We start from the raw sequence: 22,924 nt of genomic DNA on the forward strand, positions 1-22,924 counted from the left end.
AGTAATAAAATATATGCCTTGCCTTTTCCAAGTAGCAGGAAGAGGGTCAAACTAGATGCCACACTTTTTTAAAAACTTGCATTGTGTAACAGATTCAGAAATAGGCAGCAGCACAAATAGAGCAGATTTAATCCTCCCTCCGAACTGTTCTCCCAATCTCTGCACCCTGCCCTCAGTCAGGAACCTCCTTTTTCTCAAATGACATCTAAGCCTTCTTTGCTATGGGGATGCAACAGAGGGAAGACTTGGCAATTCTGGGAGAGGTTTTCAGGATAAAATTGTCTCTGTGTGTGTGTGTGTGTGTATGTATGTGTGCGTGTGTGTTGTATGTATTGTGTAAGATGCTGACAAAAAGAGAATCAGCGTATTTTTCAATGAAAACAAGTGGTCAGAAATTGTGTGCATGTGTTTGTGTATGTGTTAATATCTGTCAACATCTCCTGTACCATAGAAGTTGTGAAGGAGTCAGAAGATAATCTACTGACACACCATCCATGAAAGAACCTGTCACAGGAATGAGACCAAAAATATTAAAGTTGTGTTCAAAATAAATAAAACAGACCATTACCACATTTGTTTATTAAAATATAATTTCTATAAAGATAAAAATGTTTCTTCTAAAGTTATCTGCTATACAAAGATTGGAGAGCATGCTACACAGGAATGGCTTTCCATGATGAGACTGTCCAATGGCTATCCAGAGCACTTCTAGCTCAGAAGGGTCTCTGATTTGCAGTTCATTAGAGAGTGCTAGTTTTTCTTCACAGCAGAATTTCAGACTCCTCCAAAGAATCATCTGCAAAGAGCAGTTCATCAGCCAATGAACTTCCTACAGGGAGTGTGCTGGCTTGAGACCATTGCCTCCCATTCTGTGTGTAAATGGACTGAAGCAATGACATATCTTCCTCCTCTGTTCTTATCAGACTGGCCCTGTGTTCTTCATTGACTCCACTTAAAATGTACCTATCCCGCATTCCACTGCTTTCATGGATATCCACAGTGACTACTGTAGGCTCCGGTCTCTGGGAACAAGCTTGTATGATTTCATTTGGATCAAGGGCTGTGTCTATTTGGGGAAACTCATCATCTTCCATTAGCTCTTTTGCGTCCTCTTCCTGCAAGTTTGTGTTAATATAAATTACACTGCTTGGTTCACTTAGAGCAGGTAAGCTTTCCAATATTTTCTCCAGGTGAAGCTGAAGTTCTGAGAAGGTCGGTCGGTCCACAGGATCTGTCCTCCAACAGGAATACATGATTTCATACCTGAAATGATGAGAAAATGCCATGAAGAAGGAAGCTGGATAATTATTAAAGGAAGAGAAAGGCAGACATTCATTTGTTGTTGTTTTTTTGTTTAATATATATTTTTTACTATATAAGAAAGAGCAACAATTTCGATGTCTGTATAAACAGTGTGATGTCTGGTTACAGTTAGTTTAACCAATAGTCCTCATCATAATAATGTTCATTAGTAGTGATCATATAATAATAGTATTTTTCCATATAATATTAATACTTAATTGTTAATACTAAATCATATAGATAATAAATATATCATAATAATCCCTCATGGTAAAATTAATCTTTCGCTAATCATTTTAAATATTCTAAGTTCTGTTTCTGTTTTTTAACCATAGATAAAACAAATCCCATGTTTCAAAATATTCCGTATCTTCCTTCTCTTTAATTTCAAGGGTTAATCTATCCATTTCTGCACATTCTAGGTTTTTTTTTTTTACACTATCTTCTGATCTGTGGGGATCTCCACGCTTTCCAATGTTGTGCAAATACAATTCTGGCCACTGTTAACACATGTAATATTAAATGGCAGACACTCATTTGTGAATATCCTATAAAAAGATGGTTGATTCTGTGTTAAGGTACCCGGTAATGTTAAAAATAGAAAGGCGACAAAGTTAATCCTTTGAGGACAACTAAGCTAACTTTGGGAGTAATGTATTACAATTGAATGGATAACATAATTTTGTTTTAATCCATTTCAAAGTGAACATATCAATAGTGACAAACCTGAATTACTTTGAATCATAGCTTCTTTGCCTAATTTTAGAAATATTAAATCAGTTCAGCATATCGCAATGAGTTATATGCAAGACTGCCTTTAAAAACAATTTGTAAAATGTAACCCAAAATACAGCAACTAGAAACCCATATGGGCTGAGCACAACAACTGCTTTATTATCTACATCAGCTGACTGTTTTTAGGCCCAATTGAAAGCTGATATTCAAATGATTTGGGGCATCTCTTCCCATATCAGCCTGTTAATCTTACAGCCAAAAATCATCATTGCTGGATGAGATGAAGCAAGCAACTGTGGGAGGAAGAGTTTGACATCCCATTTGTTGAATACTATCTCTAGAAAGGCTGGCCTGAGAACATATATTATCTTAGTAATTTATTTCTTTTTTTTGTTAAATTTATTTACCACCCATCATACCAGTGGTAGGTTTCCATTTTTTTTTACTACCAATTCGCTCATGTGTGCTTGTGCACTTGCACACAATGCTTCTGTGCATGCGCAGCAGTGTCCAGGTGGGTGGGAGGAGCCTCCCACCACCACTACCGGTTCACCCGATCCGATCCGAACCGGGAGCAACCCATCTCTGCATCACACCATAGGCAACTCTTTTATACCAAGCTATGAAGGATTTTGGTTTGGCTTCAACCATATTTTATGCTTTTAGAACTTCGCCGATTTGTTTTTGCTGTGGATTTTTACTGTTAGTGCCCTGAACTAGGTGGAGATGCAACACCAGGTTTGTTTAAAGTGAGTTGCAAATAAAAGAGTCTAGTCAGGAATCTTGCAAGGAGACCAGCTTCTCAAACCCAGGACAGCCCCTCCTTTAACACAGTGGCTGCAGTTAGAGATTTTTAGTTGTTTTATTTTATCATAGAGCAATTGTTTATAGTCTAAAAGGCTAAAAGGCAAAATAGCCTATCATAGCAAAGGAAAACCATCTCTTGATTTCCAGATTTCCAAGTTGTAAATATAACAACTGCCATAAGCAAGCCACATATTCAAGCACTACAATGATGCTTCATTATTATCACAATTGCAAAATACTTACAAATCATCTAAACAGCCCTCTGGTTGCTTTAATCTATGCCCATGAAGTAGGTAATCATAGATTTCGTGGTTCTGCACTCCTGGATATGGAGTCATCCCTCGAGTTGCTATCTCCCACATTGTAACACCAAATGCCCACTACGGGAAAAGAAAATGGAGGAATAACTCACTTGAATAGCATTTTAAAAGTACTTAATTTAATGATACTCATAATTGACTATAGACACTTTTTGGGGAATAAGTCCCACTAAACATATTGAGATTGTTTTTGTTCATTAAAATGAACTATGCTACCTTTTCTGGTGCATTATTGAAAATCATATTGGTGATATTGAATTCCTAGTAATGTCATCTCATTGCAAATTACATTTTTTTTGTTACATAAGAAGAGTGAATAGTAAATATTGAAACTGACCAAGATATTTAATTTCCAGTTCTAATGTTTTAGGATTGTAATTTTAACTAATAATTCTTTGACAAAAAGTGTACTTTAATACTATTGTATTAATGTTAATATGCAGAAACATGCCAATTTAATTTCTGGCATATGAGACTGAAAGTTTTTCAGTTAATGACGCTTGGAAATAGAGAACCACTGCTAGTTGGAACTGGCTGCACTTTTTAAAAGAAAGTAGAGTCAATATTAAGAGCCGAGGTGGCACAGTGGTTAGGGTGCAGTACTGCAGGCCACTTCAGCTGACTGTTATCTGCAGTTCAGCGGTTCTAATCTCACCGGCTCAAGGTTGACTCAGCCTTCCATCCTTCCGAGGTGGGTGAAATGAGGACCGAGACTGTGGGGGCAATATGCTGACTCTGTAAACCGCTTAGAGAGGACTGAAAGCCCTATGAAGCGGTATATAAGTCTAAGTGCTACTATTGCTAATCTTTTTTTTAAAATTGCATTTAATTTCTTCTCACAGATATCTACACTATGTTTACCACCTTTTAAAGGAGTCAATAGGAATAATTTTGTATGTGGCCGGCTTGTTCTTTAACCTAACTTTGCTGGTAACTTGCACCTACAAAATAATCACAGAAAAGCAATAGCAATAGCAATAGCAGTAGACTTATATACCGCTTCATAGGGCTTTCAGCCCTCTCTAAGCGGTTTACAGAGAGTCAGCATATTGCCCCCAACAATCTGGGTCCTCATTTTACCCACCTCGGAAGGATGGAAGGCTGAGTCAACCCTGAGCCGGTGAGATTTGAACCGCTGAACTGCTGATCTAGCAGTAGCCTGCAGTGCTGCATTTAACCACTGCGCCACCTCGGCTCCTCAAGGACAATTAATGGCTCTAGAACAGTGTTTTTCAACCACTGGTTCTAATCTCACCGGCTCAAGGTTGACTCAGCCTTCCATCAACCACTAGTGTGCCGTGACATAGTGTAAGGTGTGCCGTGGGAAAAACACTTTATATATAGTCAATATAGGCACAGAGTTAAATTTTTTTAACATTTTCTAATGGTGGTGTGCCTCGTGATTTTTTTCATGAAAAAAGTGTGCCTTTGCACAAAAAAGGTTGAAAAACACTGCTCTAGAACTTGTCTGACATATTGATAAATATTCTCTCTCACTCACTAGAGGGAGCTTTAGTTGACTAATAAGCTTAGGAATAGGATCCTCAATTTTTTGTACTGTAATTTATTTCTGTACTTTAATTATGTCTTGTATTAGCAGCTTGATACATTGATACTGTATTATCAAACAATTACTTTTATCACTATGCTTCATCGCACCTTTTTTTAAAGGCATTAAAAGGCATTTAAAGGTATTAATTATTCAAATGTAAACTAATTTGACCTTTTTTTCTTTAACATAATGTTAGATAACTAATAACTAATCTTTGTTAGAAAACTGAAGGAAGATACAGAGCAACAAATAATATTTTGTAAAACCTGAAGAAAGTGATGTATATTAGGGCCTAGTTGTCTGCAAAAAGTTTTTGAATAATTTATGTTATTAAAATGAATAGGTCCAAAATAAATATCACAAGAATAAGCCTTTTTTTCTCAAACCAGTTTACTCTGTATAAATACCGCTGTGAAAAAAAAAAACAGGGGCACAATTATATAGTCCTTTTCCTATATTATAATAAGAATTCTGTCAATCCAAATTGACAAATTTTTCCTCCTGGAGCCAGACTTAACTGTTAAATTGGAACACCATCTCCTCATTTACTCACCACATCACTTTTTGTTGTGTAGACGCGATCTGCAAGACTTTCTATAGCAATCCATTTAACAGGCATCTTTGCAATACGCCCTTGACGGTAATAATCTCCACTATAAATTTTCTTGGATAAACCAAAGTCTGCTACACACACCGTCATGTCATCCCGCAACCTGTACATTAATGTATGCCAGTTAATATGAATTCATATTACACGAAAGAGGCTACTCAAAGATGTAGCATTACTTCATATGTGTGTATACTTTGGGAAAGAGATGATATGAATCAAAATGACTTTCCTACATAGTCTCTCTCTGGAGGAGAACTATCTTAAGTGGTTGCTAAGAGTCAATATTGACTTGATGGCTCACAATCAGTTGAGATTCCACCCCCCCCCCCCAATCTAAATTAAAGCTGTTTCTGATTCTGACACACATTAAGAATCAGACTAAGGATGATACGGAATGTATTACAACTTTGAAGCATTTTCCCCTTGTTCTTCAGGTAAAGAGCTTCTAGAGTAGCTTAAGATCAATAAAAAAACAAAAATTCTTCCAGTGTCCCCTACATCCTAGTTTATCATTGAAAGATAATAACAAAAGGAGAAGGGACTGAGGTAAGCAGAATGTACAATTATCTAGTTACCCTTATACCTGTAATTATCAGGGAATCTCAGAGAGTGGTTTTCCATCCCTTTTATACTTGTTTCTGATTTTGATATGCATGTTGTAAAATATGGATATGCCATAAAGAATGGGCATATAGTAGAATAAATTTAACTTTTCTCCTCCTCCTGATAAAAATAGCAGTTTTCAGAATTGTGGTTTACTTTACCATCTACTATTTGCAAGTATGGAGAGTTCCTCAAATTAAAGAAGCAAATGGTGTGGTTTTTACAAAACTGCATGTAGCATGCTGTTCAGTCCTTGCTCACTCTTATATTTGTCACTGTTGCCCTCCATTTTTCATGGAGGGTTATTATGAGAAAAAGCATAGACTGTGGAATAAACAACAGAGAAAATGGGAAAGCCTGAATCAGAACAGTTTAATCCATTGGCTTCTAATGATCTTTGTTTCAGTTTCCAGAGCCCTACAGTTATGGCAGGAAGGACAGCAGCAGCATGGGGGAAAGGAGGCTTAAATGGCCTTCCCCCTCTCGACTATTGCTTTATACAATCACAGAGCTAGTAGTAACCTTGTAGTCAATTGAGCCATTCCCTTGCACAGTGTATGGAACTAAGAGTACAGGATTCTGCTGTATTGGAAAATGTTATCTAACTGCTATTTGAAAACCTCATCTAGAAGTTTTGACAAGATATTGACAATTATTTAGAATACTGGTGAACTCTCATCTAGAGAGTTCACCAGTATTCTAAATAATTGTCAATATCTTTGTTTTAAGAGTTATATGTTATGTCTCCTTCTGTAACTTAAAATGTTATGTCTCCTTCTGTAACTTAAAATGCCCTTCTGGGTAAGAAAACTACCTTTCGGTTTCTTCTGTGTCTTTCTCAAGTATCTGAAGGTCACTATCATAATCTCTAGTCTTTTATCTACTATTCATTTCAGGCCAAATTCAGAGGCCTTGTTTTTTATATCTTCATATTTGCTGTCTTTCTCTGAATTTATTCCAAATTATTTCCTTCATAAGGTGAAATACTTGAATGGGTCACAGAATGACTCATACTTTTAAATGTAAAGCAGAACTAATGTCTCTGATGATATGGAAACTATAGTTTTATGCCTTCTCTGCTAGCTTATGTCTAGTTTGAAATCATTTTTTTTTCTTTTTATGATCCTGTAATCCCTTTTATCAGGGTGGAGTCAAGGTGACTGAATAGCAAACCTGAAATCCTTTCCACAAATATTACTGCTGTACCTTCCATGTACAAGTGACATCTTGTGAGTGTCTTTGATTTTTTCCCTTCAGTCTTTTCTCCAGTTATTTTCTAAGAGGTTATATACATTAATATTTATTTCCCAAGATTCAGAGAAAAAAGGTTGGAAAATGGTACACTAAGATTAAAGCACCCCTCCATTTATTACATCAGAATCCCTGGAATACAGTTTCTATATGTTTCACGGAAACAAATGCTTAGAACTGTAACTGTGCATCTAGTCCAGTATACAGCTAACATGCCATAGAGAAAGCTAGGCTGCAAAGTTGTTTTTTTTTTGCCTAATGCTGTAGTTTTATAAGGAATTCCTCTATCATGAATAAAGTACACTCAGAGATGGAGTTGAAATATAAGAATCTCAACAGAATTACATTGTGTAGTTATTCTATATTAAATTTTCAAACATAATGCAGTGAATAATCTGAAAAATACTTTCCCTTGATTTCTGATTAGAGTTACATTTCCTAGATTTTGATCCCCAAATATTGTTTTCCACTTTAAGATTTACAGTTTCTGACTGAAAATCAATCTGAATTCTGAGCAGAAAAGAAAACACTACAGAACTCACATGCAATTTCGGGCAGCCAGGTCCCTGTGGAGGAAATGTTTGCTACTGAGGTATTCCATTCCTAGAGCAATATGGATCATAAACTTCAATAAAATTTGCAGTGGAACATACTGGGAAAAGAACAAGATGCACATTTTTCTTAATATGTGATACTGATCAATCATCATACTAAAAAACAAATAATATATTAAGTCTAATACATTTATGATTTAAGACAAATAAAATAGGGTTGGTTAGAATACAAAGATAACTTATTTAATATACTACTACAAGAGGCAGCGTATTCATTTTATTTTAACTTGGAATACACATATTTCTGAACAAATGGCATTAATAAATGCATAACCCTTTCGGATAGATTGAGAAAGATTAGACTAAAATACCAAAAGGAATATCAAAGTGATTTCATACGTAAATATGTTGTGATTACAATAATTCTTTGACTGATTGCACTATGACTAAGATAGTCAAGATGGTAGGAAAAGTAGCTAAAGTCTTCTTTGCTCTCATTGCATGGTGACTACAAGGAAATATCTGTACATTTTTCTTGGCAAGAATTCAAAAGTAGTTTCTCACCACACCACCACTTCCCAGTCTGGCCTATGATAGCTTTGATGGCTTCCGAGTGAAAACACTAACTGGTCCTGCTAGCATTGGGTAAATTCCTGAAGATCTGGATGTTCCTTTGGTTACTGGGTTTGGAGGTTTGATGAACTTGTCAATAAGATACTATGCTTTTTAAGATTTGAGTTATTATTTCATTGTTCTTGTTTGCTTTTAATCCTATATGCAAAGCCCAGATTTGTAGTTTTTAATTGGGTTGCTACATCAATTGATGTATTAATATGAGGGAGAGGGAGAAGGGGAGAGAGAAAGTCAGGTTCTACCTATCCAAATGCCCAGCTAGGTGATGCTATTTAACTCAAGATGGCATATAGAAACTAAATTTAAAGAAAAACTCAATGAAACTCAATCAGTCTAACTGATACAACAAAAATAATTTATCAAAGTTTGTGTTTTCTCATTAGTGAAAGAAGACAGAAAAATTTTATGTCACAAGGGTGATCCACTTTGGAAGAAATATTACTAGCAATCTCCAGATAACCTTCCTTACTATGCTTAAGATAAGTAATATTTCTTTTTAAAGTGAAGGTTCTTATTTATGCTAGGAAAAAGATTCAATTCTGAATTTTGTAACTCTTGCCTTCCCTCTAAAATTACCTTGTGAAACTTTAGCATTAACCCACTGGATTATGGCCATATCATTTTTTAAAATTTCTTAAACAAGCAAATCTGGATGTATTGTCAGAACAGATAGTAGGATGTATCTGACATTGTGTGATCTTTAAAATTTTAAGCAGGATCAGATTATTTTAGTACTTTGGACAGGAATCTATCAGAACATTAAAGAAAAATCTTAGAAGGAAATGGCAAATTATATATTTTTTTTAACCAAAATTACACATGCCTTATAGTTACAAGTAGTCAAAATTGTCTTAAGGAAATCTTCACTTAGAAATAATGCTCCTATTTTTTAAGGAAAAATGTTAAAAGGCAGAAAATTCAGGCCTAAGCTTTTCTGAAGAAGTTTCTTTGCCACTGCCATATACCAAGGAAAAGACTGTCCATCACTGCTTTAGGGGAAAAATTAGTATATGCATTTTGATTAAGTAAAATACATTTAGAGCAGTTCTAACTTTTCTTGTATGAATAAAAAATATTTTTTTTCAATCCGGTTCATAAATGCTGCTCTTTTGAAAGATGTAATGGATGACAAAGTTGGAGGAATATTGTCCAGTTTTCACTCCTACACAGCAGCTCATAAAAAAGCCTCTCTTTGAGGAAACCCTTATATATTGTTTGGGTTAAAATGAGGCAAATGCTTTTGTCATAAAGTATAACAATTAAAATCTTTGTGTATTCTCTCTGGTGCAAGAACAACATCTACTCCATGCATGACAGTAGAAATTACCATAGGCTTTTCAATTACAGGAAATGAAAACTGGCATAGAGTTCCAAAGTGGATGACGATACTGTCAGGCTTTGTGGGGGGAAATGCCAAGTTCCTTTCTGGCAAGAGGACTGCGGCATGTGCAGCATGATTCCAGTAAACACAACCCAAAGATCAGGAAAACAACAGTGCCTTTTGCTTGAAACAAGGCAACCTCGTGTTCAAAATGCCAGGCAAAAATATTTAAATCATAACTATATCTAGAGGCTAACACTCACTTCCTAGCCAAGATGATGGAGATTTGTAGCTGGGAAGCTCAAGGCAATATATGATACATGAGGTTATGACTATTTTGAACCAGAACCAAACAATCATAATGGACTAATTATGCTCTGTTCTAGGTTTCCATTCCTGCTAAATTGGAACTATATAATATGGTATCTTTCAGACTCCCATCAACTCTAGCAGTAACTCTAGAACGATTCTTCTGAAAATATCTGGAAAGAACCAAGTTGTCTACCGAGGCATAATGAATTAACTTTACAATCTAAGCATGCATTTTGATCCAACATTGTGATTAAAATGAAGCCATAGGGAACTTAGTGGCTCAAAATTATATTAGCTTCATCTAATAGCTACAATTTTGAGGATGAAGGTTCATTCTCCATGCTTGTGGATTGGTTCCCGAACATTTTACCAGGCTAGGGAACATCTTCAGCGGCGTTTAAGGAATGTCCGTGTCAGTGTTCCTCCGTTTATAAGGCCTTTGTGTGGTCAGTAGGTATTGTGATGGTGAAGTCACATTGGGTCAGGGTCCCATCAAGTCAAGGTCTTGGGATGGGTCTTGTGATGGCTCAGGTTTGGGTATGTCAATTGAGAGTCTTGTAGTGGGTCTTGTGAATGGGAGGTTATGTCAGGTGAGGGTCATTGGCAGGTGAAGTGCTTGTTGGGGGAGGGGCTTTTGGGGGTTGGTGCTGTCTCTGCTTGGCTGATTTGGATTTTGAGGTGGTCGTAGGCTGGTTGTAGATCAATATGTCTGCTGATAGAATTGTTTGTGGAGTGCCAGGCTTCGATGAACTCAAAAGCGTGGCGGGTAGTAGCATGGCCAATTATTTTTGTGTTGCTCCAATTGAACTGGTGCTGTTTGGTGTCAGTCTGGATTGAGTTAAGGATTAGGGATCATGGCGTTTGACTGGCAGCCAGTGTTCATGGATCCTGGTTTTTAATTGATATGACATTTTTGTTATGACCCAGGTGGCCAAGGCAAGACACCTCTAGAGAGTTTTTTATTTCTCTTAACAAATGTTCCAGCCAATGGCCCTCCAACAAGCAGTAAGGCTCCACCCCCACACTACTCTGAAGGCAGTCACCCTTAGTCTGCCAAACACAGTCCCGGTGTAACAAATAAAGTCCACAGAGTACGCCCATGCTCACCGGGCAAGGTCTAGCGTTCCAAATCCAATCCACAAGGCAGAGTCCAGACACAAAACAAGGGCAGTCCTCAGGACAAGAAACAAGTCCCAGACAAGAAGCAGTTCCAATGACACAGTGAAGCAAAGGTCAAATGTAGGCCACAAGAGAAGGGCGGGTCCCCCCAAAAAAGTGAAGTGCACTCTTCCCAGCGAGGCAAGGCAAACAGCAACAGGCATGAGTCAATGCCACAGAAGTGTAAGCCAAAGCAAATAATTGTTCCTGGAAAAGACTAACTCCCCACTGCTTCTCCTTGAGTTACTCCCCTCCAGGTATTCTTTGTGAAGATGTCGAACCTCAGCCTGGGGTTCACCATACTTGGGGTGGTGCTGGTAGCTGTGGGACGGCTGAGCTGTGGGAACAGCGTGATTGGCGTGGCAAGCAGCAGGTGAGGCTTCGGCAGCGGCAGCTACTTTCAGCCACACTGATAAGCCGTTAGCTGCTTCTGGCATTACTATGCTGCCTGTTTGTCATCCAGCTAGGAGGCCACTGCCCACCCACCTGCCAGATGATCGAGCTGAGGATTGGGGGAGCTGCCAAAGAGGGATCCAGATGCTGCACCTCAGGTGCCTTGCGCCACTACCACCCTGCATTTCTGGGGCCTGGAAAGTTTGCTGGATGGTAGCTGCCAGGCTGGACATGTCCGGCCAGCTGGAGGGCATGGACCTATGCCATTAAAGTGTGCTGGGAGGTGGAAGATCCCAGCACTGATTTTACAACGAACTTTGCTCAAGCATCAGACTCGTTGCGTACCGAGGCTCTGGACTGATTAAACCTGATTGTTCCTGAGCGTGCTTGCTTCAATTTGGTCAATTAGAGCCGAGGTGGCGCAGTGGTTAAATGCAGCACTGCAGGCTACTTCAGCTGAATGCAGTTCTGCAGTTCGGCTGTTCAAATCTCACCGGCTCAGGGTTGACTCAGCCTTCCATCCTTCCGAGGTGGGTGAAATGAGGACCCGGATTGTTGTTGGGGGCAATATGCTGACTCTGTAAACCGCTTAGAGAGGGCTGAAAGCCCTATGAAGCGGTATATAAGTCTAACTGCTATTGGTCCAGCTTGGATCTTTGAAAGAAAGTCAGTGCTCGCTTTTCTTTTCCATCCTCTCCGGTCAACTAGCCAAGGTAGGAGAGTAGCAGCGCAATGGCGGAAGGGACGGTGCTCGGGGTGGATGTGGGAAACATGGCAGAGGCTGCCTTGGAGGAGTAGATGCCCATGCAAGAAGCCATGGAGGACAATGCATTGGTGGTAGTGAGGCCAAAGGAGCGTGAGGTCCATCAGGTGGCCAAGCTGGCAGAGGTTCAACTGGAGGCGGTTCAGGAGCTGGGGTCCCTAGAGGAGGGGTGGCACAGTTCGTCTGTGACTGGAGGCCCTGGCCCGAGGTTACCAACCCCTCCCCCTCCAGAGGCCAGATTCTGGGGCCTCCCAGGAGGCTCGGAGGGGCATGGATGCTGGGGCTCCAGGGCCTAGCCAGGCAGACCAGTTCCTGCAGGGCCTCACATGGCCATGGGGTTCTGGCCCCAGCAGGTGCTGTGGGCCCCACGACCATTACAGGCATTGTTCAACAGAAATCCCAACCGGTTGGCCTTGTTTCTGAGCCAGGCCATTAGCCACCTGGACCAATATGCCCGATTCTACCCATCACAATGGACAATGGTAGTGGCAGTCACTGTGGTGTTGGAAGTGGAGCGGCTGAGTGGGTGGCAGATTTGCAGAGCGAGCATGCCCAGGAGTTGGCAGATGCAGGCTTCTTTCTGAAGGCACTACAGGTACGCTTTGAGGACAGGTCCCATCCGCAACGGGCAGAAGGAGAGCTCCTGTCATTAAAGTAGAGGGGCCATTTGGCGTTGGAATATGTTTGGGAGTTCTGCTGGGTTGCCGGTAGGCTATGGGCCTGGCTGGAGAGGCTGCTGGTCCATCAGTTTAGGGTGGGTTTAGACTGTGATTTACGCCAGACCTGTGTGTACAGGGGCATCTCACACAGACTTCAGGAGTGGTTCCAGACGGTCATTGACCTGGATGCAGGACTATGGGAGTTCTGGCCTAAGGGTGATGTGCGCCCTGGCCCCCATAGGGCTCCAGACAGACCGTCTGGTGGCTTCCAGCTGGTCCCTCCAGCCCCTGGAGCAAAGCACCCACAACTAGTCCTGCTCGCCCATTGTTACACTGTTTCCGGTGCAACCAACTGCAACCGAGTGGCCAGCTTACGGTAAGCCAGCCCATAAGTCCATTTATCATTCCCGTAACAATAGTGGGGCCCTGCTCGGGATGGTGTGGGACTCAGGGTGTGCTGGTTAGTCAAGTGGTAGCTGCTGCCTTAGGACTCTGGGTAGGGGAGATGGCCAAGCCCGTTCGATTAGAGCAGGTTGACGGCTCATTGTTGGGGCCCAGGCACCCCACGTCACACAGCCAGTATGGCTAGATGTGGGGGAGCATTGGGAAGTCATTTAGTTCATCGTAATGGCAAAGATGACCAAGTCCATCATACTGGGATTGGCCTGGTTAGATAAGTGGGGTCCTACAATATGGTGGGAAGGCGGGTATAGAAAATTGAGGAGAGGTGTTGGATCCAGACCCCCTCCTCATGAGCAGGCACAGGGAGGTGCTGAGAATTAATCGGAGGGAAGTCCTGGGGAGGCTCTGGGGCCAGAATGCTTGAACCAGACATAATCTAACTGTATTGGTTGAAATACAATAAATATTGGGTCACCAGTTTGGTACATTTAAATGCCAAAGTGCTTTGCAACACATTAGCATCCTTTGGTGCCTGTCAGGCTTTCTATCCCATTTGTTTGACTTTAAATATTCTTTTAATTTTTTTATTAAAAAGTAAAACAAAACTCTCAGCAACATCCTTAATTCCAAGATGACTCTAAGCTTCACATTGAAGGATGTGGATATATAACCCATTATTTTTTTTGAAAGTATATTTTAATGCCCAGCAAAAAATATCAAAAGCAAGCTGTCATAATAGAAAACATTATAGGAGGCTAGAGAGAATGTAAAATAAGCTGGTGAGGTTTGTTTAATAAACAGGCATTTTATAACTGATGATCAAAAGACCATTATGTGACATCATGTGTCAAGATGGTTTTACAATCTTGTTGCTTACCTGGGAACCCACTCCAAGCCTTAACCGAAGAAGAAAGCTATGCAAATCTCCATATTTCATAAATGGAAGAATCACCATGGGCTTTGGGATCTGCTGAGAACTGGGTTCTATGCATACACCTGAAAAGGATAAAGAAAATGAATAAAGAATCAAGAAAATGAATTCAGTTTTTTTGCCTATTACCTAGTTTTATCTTTACTTGTAAAGCTAAAAAAGGTTTACTTTTTAAAGTTGCACATCTCTCAACTATTTTTTTATTGCGATTTAGGAGCCACCTGATTCCAGATGATTCTGGGTGAGTTACACTTTTAAAAGCAATGAACAATAAAAAGAAATAAAATATAAGCATCCAGAAGAAAAACACTAAATAACAAAAAAGCACCCTATAAGGGCTCAACCTTTGCCCCAAGGCTTGGAAGAACAGCCAAGTTTTCAACAACTCTCTAAACTTCGTCACAGTGAATCCATATAGGTCTCTGACATAATAACATCAAGTAGAATAAGAATATTTTTTTTAAAAATAAAGGAGCAACCATTTAAAATTGTCTTTTATAAGATAATCCAGTTTCAAATTCATTTGTTTCGATCATTAAAGCAGACCAGAAAGTATAAACAGAGAATTGGTTCAAGATCTCACAATAAAGACAACAAAATGCACACAGTAATGTTCCAGTTGCAAGGGGAAAAACAAAACAGCCATACAAAAACAAATTAAACACCTACCTGATTTATTTGGTTACTTCTTGTAGAAGATAGGGTTTATGATTTAGATATCAAACAATCCCCCTCTAATATTACTTACTTAGCAAACATATTTAATGATATGTTGTTTTTGACTGAGGTAGTTCTGTTTAATTAGAATCAAAGAAGATCAATTGTTTTTATCTAATTTTCTAGGCCATAAATCACTGTGGTGACTAATTCAGTAAATTAATCTTTTCCAATATAGTGTGTTCCAAATAAACTGGATTATAATTTTAGTAATTTAGCAATCTTCGTAATACAACATCTTGCTGAAATTTCATACAGATGCATTACTAATCTACTATTGTCCAAATATGGATAAAGATATTGTCAGTGATAATTCAAATAACAAATTTAGCAATGAATTGCTAATATGAACATCCTCTGGAAGTTTTTGAAATGTACAATTATCTCCTGATGCATGCAAGTTATCTTGTGCTTACATTTTTTTCTGTATGTAATCGATAAGTAGAAAAAGTGCTTAACATGGATTTAGGCATTTATAATGATTTTCTATTGGGCTGTGAATAAAATATTTTTACCCAAGAAGCACTGTTTCCTAGTTGACTCACCAAGAAGTTTGATGACATTTGGGTGATCAAAGTCTTTCATACAAGCTGCTTCTCTGAGGAACTCTTCAATCTCTCGTTGGGAAAAGCTGTCCACTGAAATATAATAGAATAAATAAAAAGGTTTAGTAAGAAATTAATATTTTAAATACAGCACAATTTTTTGCATGTTCAAAGGAAACTTTAGCTTATTCTAAGCATCTGTTAACAGAACATTATCCCTTGTGATCAGATGTATGAGTAGGTTATTGTGGTAAAAATTAAGACTAGCATTGTTCCTCATGATTGTAGTCAAATATCAGAACAAAGGAATGCAGCATAACTAAATGAAAGTTGTAGCTTCGATTGCATAACTGGAAGCAGACTCTTTGAATGTTTCAAGGCAAGTTTCTAATTTTCACTGAAATTATGTGCAAACACCACAACTTTCACAATTAAATTGTGATAAGACCTAAATTCTCAAACATAAACTTCTACTTTAGAAACTAACAAGATTATAGAATTGAATGCAAGATGGAATATGAGATTATTTTATAATCTGATTGTTTTCCTTAGGTAGTATCAGAGAGAAAAATCCTCAAAACAGAGATTAGCTTTTTAATAAGCACTGCTAGAAGATATGTGATTATTTTTTAAATTATTCTGATATACTGTACTTGATAAAATGAAAAGTAGTATATACCTTTTAACAATAGATCACTGAGTAATAGACAACCTTCTGTCTCTTCATAATTTTCTGGATTCTTAATTGGAAAGGATTTTCTCTTTTTGGAGGAGTTCTACAACATTGTTTGATTATCTATGTTTTTAAATACTCCTGAATATTTCTTAAACAAAAATTAATTTAGATCTGTAGAGACCAGGCAATACTTACATTTCATTGTTTTCACAGCAACTTTCTGAGTGGTTCCATCAGGATTACTGAGACTCCCTTCCATGACTGATCCAAATTCCCCTAAATGGAGAAATAATACCATGTTTGTCTCCATACCTAAAATCCCATTTCAAAATTTAGTTAACAGGACTGAGAGGATTCTTCAGATCAACAAAGTACTAATGGGGATAGGCTCAGCTGCTTCATGAAGCATACTTATCTCATGTTATCAAGCTATTTAATCCAGAGTTTGCTGAGATTACATACATTCACAGGAAAAACAAAGGTAAAATCTGCATTGGAACATTGGTAAAAAGGACGTAAATGATCTTAATCTCTACCATGGCCATTAATGATCTTCTACAAACTCATTCTTAGACTATTCCTTCTGCCTCCCCACTCTCTTTGGATTTACTTCTCGCTTCACAGCCCAACTAGGGATAAAATTAAAATGTGGCAGGGACAGAAGTTTTATAAAAAACGTGGTTGGAACAGAACAAGAGAACTTTCTCCTGGAAAAAAAAAGGTTCACAGAATAGCCAGTGCAAAGGGCTACAATTATGACATTTTGAGACTTTAGTGAATACTTTAATAGTATTAAAGTTAAACTGCAAATCTGGGCATGCATTGGAAACTGTTAAAGGGTCAATCCAGTGTGACAGATATCTTCACTTGTATTATTGACATTACTACTAGATATTGCAGATCACTAGAATTTAGGTAAAAAGAATTTGGAGAGGGGTATGGATAGAAGGATGAGTCTGATAGAAATTAGAAATTTGTCTTCAGCTAAGAGTCTAAACTATCAGCGTGACTGGGTTAATGACATTTAAATATTTATTACCTAGAAATGAAATATTATTACTGTACAATACTTTGCACAATATACGTTACAAAGAGTCATGTGAGAGTTAACAAAGTACTATACTTGAAAGAAATCTTGAACTGGAATCTTAATGGACTATGTTTACAACATTTTAAAAGTTATATAATCCTCATTTGACATCACTTTCATATAAAGTAAAGAGCAATTGCTTTACTTTTTTATGAAGATGGCGCAGTCATTATCTCAACATTATATATAGCAGATAGGATTTAGATCAGCTGCCCCATCTAGCATGGAAAATAACCTAAGTTTTGACTATCAAAATGGAAATTAGGATACTTTCAAAGAGACCCCTTTGATATAAACAAAGATGGCAACAGCAGAAAGAATGTTACTCAACAGGTTCAGATTTTTACATTTCTCAGAATTGTTTTCCAAACTACAGGGACTTAGAAGGCTCAGTTTTAATCATTAAAAGAGATGGTGAAAAGAAGTCTAGTTGGCATCTTAAAATTTGTCTGTACAAAAGGAAGTAATTATATAACAAAGTGGGCTAAAAGTGTTTGAAGCCAGCGTAATACCACAGCTACCTTATAGCTATTTTATATGTAGGCATTAGAAACCTTTGAAATAGGTTTTTTTTTTAAATGACATCTTTTTGGTTTCTCAATGACTTCCAAATTCATCCTTTTGCCCTGTGACTGAAATAGTATCAATTGAAACTCTGCAAAAAGTATGTACTGTATTAGCTCTTACCTTAAATTAATTCTCAATTAGTCGGGTTGTTTTGATCACTTAAAGATATATATTTTTTTGCTTGATGGAAATCACTTAATGCCAACCTAGGGAATTGTGGATTTTGGTCTAATGCATTGGACTTTGATCAGACCATGTCAGCATACTAGAGATACTGACCTCCAACATAATTTCAACCTGTGCCCATTTTACTTCCTTCCATTCAGACCAGGAAAAAGCACTGCACTTGGCTAATATTTATTTAATATAGTCTTCAAAGATACCAGAAGAGATGTTTTATTGGCCTGCTCTAATTCTCTTGCCAATGCTTATTTGGCAGGGAGGTTTTGCAAACAACAGCATCTCTATAGCAATAAGGAAATTCAAACTGTAGGTCATGTACTGCTTCTTTTATAGAAATATTTGAGTGGGACTGATATATCCATCAGCTGATCATGTAGTGAAGATCTCAGAAAGTCTAGTTAGATTCTGAATCTTGACTACACTGGAACATAAACAACTGTTTTGGGGAAAGTATGAATAGTGTTTGAAGTTAAGAAAAGTTTCTGCATTTTGCTATTTTTAGTAATATTTCAATTTTGAAGTATCGGTTTTATTATTATTTTATATATAAGTTGCTCTGGCCCATGACTATAATAAATTAACAAACTAAGTGATACAATAAAATATTTTTTAATTTACAAGACTCCTGCTTATTTTGTTTAATATAAGCTGTTCTTTGGAACGTATCTGATTGGTAATTCTCTAAGGGAGCTGGTATGCAAATGAAATGCTTTTACCATAAACTTGATTCAGTTTATGCAGGCTGAGGAAAGATGTCTTGCTTGATAGTTATGACAACTGCATAGATGGATGGTACTCACCTTCTCCCAAGATTTTTCCTAGGGTCAAGTTGTTTCGGACAATCATAACATCGTGGAGTTTTTCCTGAAGTTCTTCACTTACTCCTAGGTTACCCACTGGGAACGTAATGTACAAATGAGATATGAGATATATATGTTTACTATATGGGTTTCCTGATTGCATACTTGATACGGGAAGACATCATTAAATCCTGCAGTAGAAAACTGCTATTTTATGATTTAGATTCAAAGCTTGATTTCATTGAAAACCACATCAGAGTTGTGTTTGACCTTAGGGGGTCGAATGGGCATGGCTAGGGTGGACATGGCCAGCTCGACATCACTCATGTTGGGGGTGCTTGTGGCCTGAGCTCTGTTTCCATTGGCAGAGGCACTGTGGGCCAATACTTCGCTGTTTCCAGGGTGGTCCTATGGGCCAGAAATAAGCCCTCTGTGGGCGGATGTGGCCCGCAGGCCTTGAGTTTGACACCCCTGATTTAGAGCTATTCAACATATGGCTACAAATGTTTCCAGTACTAGATAAGTTTTCTTTATATTACTTAGGGTTGCTATGAATTAAATATTTCATCCTTAGGAGATAGGAAGCTTTTCTTCTTACAGAGAGCCTGGTTATTAAGGAAGATTCTTTCCAATGCATTATGTATAGTAAATTTTCCTGGGACAATGTATTCAAATAAGAGATTTTCTCCACCTGCAGTATGAATAATTACAGTCTCTCTAGCTATGATTGATTTTGCAGGAGAAGACCACCAATGGAACACCATGAACAATTGCCTATTCCCCAGAATATTTACTTCTAGAAAATTGTTGGAACATCTCCAGAAAAAGTGGATCCAGAAAATATATTGAATGTTCTAGTGTTTCTTAGAACATTCCATTCCAGGGACAAGGAATTTTGATATCTATAATTATATAGCGTGCATAACAGTATGAGTTAGGGACATGAGTCCATACAAATGTCATAGAAATTGCCTGATCCAAGAGGGACAGAATGAATGATCTGAATTTCCCCATATTTAGAAAATAGATCAGTCAATGACTTCTGTATATTATTTGGTCCTACTGTGTGACACCAACTCTCCTCTCCCATATCAAGGGAGAACTTAAAAGCAGCCTTCTCCAACTTGGTCACCCTTCAAGTATGTGACTTTAACTCCTGGAATATATCTACCGAGATAGTGGTGCTCAAAATTTTCAGATGTGAACTTCAAATATCTTATAGATAAATAGATTAAAAATGGCTGTCTCTGTGTACGGAGTGCAATCACCTTCAGGATGCTTCAGGAAAGAAATATAACTGACTTCCATAACAGATCATAGGAATTGAAAACTGCAAGTTCTAGAATTACAGGCTGAAATGTTTCAAGTAAAACATTCTGAAATACTGTAATATCTTGGCTAGCCGCAAGCTTTCATAGTCAAGTATTTATAGTCCTATCAATACATCTAATTGTGGTTTATTTAATGACTAACTATATAGTTTAGCATGAAGTACAAACCCAGACAGGATTTATATAGTGTACTGCAAATGGCTGAATTGCACAAGTGGCAGTTACACATACAGTACTAGGTAACATTATCAATGCTAGTGAGTGTGGGGTTTGCTCCCTGTTTATATACCCTAGCTTGGCCTGCCAATGTTGGTAGAGGTGTGGTTTTCTCCTTGATAGTTTCTTGATTAATCTCTGCTTCTCTGGGAGTAGGCTGCTGGAGGGGATGTGTCTTTTGGTTTCCTTCTTAGCTCTTTTAATTGCCTCTTTTAAATGGTCAGTAAATGTGATTTATCTTCATATGTCTATTGATAGGTGAGCAAACAACCAAGCTCAAAAAGCACCAAGGATTTCACAGTTCATCCCTGAGCTTATTCTCTTTGTGGGTGTGTGTGGGTGTGAATATGTGTTTATGCATAATTCTCCTCTCATCTTATATGCTCTATTTTATAAATGGTCTCCCTTCACATAAAGGATTGTAACATCTATCTAAAACTTACATGTCAGTTCCACAGTTCTGCGGCCATAAGATTTTTTGACTCTGTAATTTACAGCCAGGTCTGTTTCTTGTCCACTAAAAGCATACCTGGTGGAGAAAGAAATACAATATGATAATAACATCATAATTTTATTCCTGTGAATTCTTTAGGAATTGTGGGTATGGGGATTACAGCTGCCTTATGAGCAATTATTGTCTTCCTTTGGGATTACTATGGGCAGGTGTTTGGCTCAGGTTGAATCAAAACAATGAAAAAGGAAAGGAAATTCCAGGTTTTCCAGTCATGTTTCATTTTCCCCCCTGAGTTATATACTTGTTTCCATTCATTTATCTCTCTAAACATTCAACAATTATATTTATCTCCCATAAAAAAAGAAAGGCTGAGTCATTCAACTATTTTGGTGAAGTGGAAAATTACTTTAAATACTCATTTTGAAAATGGTGTTCATTAATAGCAATGTACTACCTAAAACTTTCATTTTCATACTTTTAGTTAATTTCCCTCTCATGACTTATAGCTGCAACATTTTAAAAAGAAACCAGAGCTTCTAAAAAATAAAGAAGCCAAGGCAGTTAACGCAATTGAGATTCTAAAAACTGTCAGTGGAGAAATAGTTTCAGGATTACCCCTCATGAAAAGCACATTTTTCTCCTTTCTTCCTCTTCTGTCCAATTAAACTCATTCCCTCCTCTACAACTACCCCTAGCCCCAGGAAGGAAATACCCAAGTAAGCTGAGATCCCCATTCCTTTGAGTCAGCATATCCAGTGCACTCAAAAGGAACTTTTTGTGACATACTAAAAAGAAAGCTTAGTCCAGCAAACAGAATTTAAAAACACCCGCATTTCACAATTTCAGTCTACTGAATGGGAAGGAAATATACATCTAATATATAAATGGTGTTTTAATAGGTTATATTCCCTTAGTGCCTTCTGTCAACAGAACGGCTTCAGCAACTGGGCACAGGGAGAAAGAGCTATTTCTTCTGCCTACATTTACTTTCATTGCCCTCAAATCTTCTTCAGGGCACTATTTGGGGGGCAAAATACTCTGGGATGAGAAAATGAAAATGAAAGATGAACTGCATGAATAAAAGTTGGTTCACATGATATGAAATTCTAGGCACCATCTTTCTTTATTAGAGAATCATGCTCTGAAAAAGAAGTACATTTATACTTAAACAAAGTAACCTACAGTAGGATTTAAAATATGATAATGTACCATTCTCTAACAAAGGGAACTTGCTCTGGGAATTGCACATCTTAAAGTGTCTTAGGTTGAGAAATGTTGCTCTAAAGAAATAATGGATTTGCAGTAAGTTCTCAGCAGAGCTACATTTGCAAAAGCATGCTATGAAAAAATATTCTTGGTACATTTAGAACAACTAGTTTTTTCAAAAGTTTAAAAAGGAAAGGGCAAGAACTGATCACAAGGTTTGTGAACGGAGATTACAATAAGTGTTTGTTGTTTATATAAAACTATCTTCACAAAATGTAACTGAAAGTGGTTCCCTCCCATGTGGGAAAAGATTAGAGATCAAAAATTTATGTGCTATAAACAGGATATAGCCTATCATATTTTAAGCTGATTCACCACATTACAATTTGTCAATACCAGGATGTTTGTCAAGGATTTTTGTTTGTGCTATCTGTAATTATTTTATATACTAAGTTTTAATATGGCACACCTTCTGTATTTGATGCAATGCACCCTGATTTCAGTGCTAATATTTCCTACGTCTATGTGTACATTTGCCCCAACAATACAAATGTACTTGAAACAGAAGAGCCAGGTCCAATAAACATAATGCAAAAATGAATTACTAAGGTAGCATAAGCCTCTTAGGTTGCCTGAGTGAAATGCAAGCAAATTACATCAAAGTTTAGCATAATCTGTAAATTTAGTAACTCATTCAACACACCATGATTTGAAAAAGATACCTTAGCACAATATGCAAATCTGGTTTAGGTGCTTCAATCTGTATCTGAGGCTGATTTACCAAATTTCTTTCTTTCTTTCTGTGTCATTCACATATTTAACAATATGATTCA

General features: G+C 37.7%; 1 protein-coding gene across 3 annotated transcripts in view; it reads right to left on the reverse strand.

The window, feature by feature from the left end:
* Nucleotides 1–562: 562 nt before the first annotated feature.
* Nucleotides 563–22,924, reverse strand: part of MERTK (MER proto-oncogene, tyrosine kinase) — a 60,502-nt gene continuing 38,140 nt past the window's right edge. For all 3 annotated transcript variants that reach the window (XM_032215440.1, XM_032215439.1, XM_032215441.1), the window contains 9 exons: nt 20,875–20,960; nt 18,885–18,980; nt 16,440–16,520; nt 15,569–15,661; nt 14,253–14,371; nt 7,723–7,832; nt 5,270–5,429; nt 3,088–3,224; nt 563–1,263 (listed from right to left, as the gene is read on the reverse strand). In XM_032215440.1, the coding sequence (XP_032071331.1) occupies nt 762–1,263; nt 3,088–3,224; nt 5,270–5,429; nt 7,723–7,832; nt 14,253–14,371; nt 15,569–15,661; nt 16,440–16,520; nt 18,885–18,980; nt 20,875–20,960 (1,384 nt within the window). In that variant the 3' untranslated portion in view covers nt 563–761. The remainder of the gene's footprint in view (nt 1,264–3,087; nt 3,225–5,269; nt 5,430–7,722; nt 7,833–14,252; nt 14,372–15,568; nt 15,662–16,439; nt 16,521–18,884; nt 18,981–20,874; nt 20,961–22,924) is intronic.

Source organism: Thamnophis elegans, chromosome 4, assembly GCF_009769535.1.
Source record: "Thamnophis elegans isolate rThaEle1 chromosome 4, rThaEle1.pri, whole genome shotgun sequence".
NCBI lineage: Eukaryota > Metazoa > Chordata > Lepidosauria > Squamata > Colubridae > Thamnophis > Thamnophis elegans.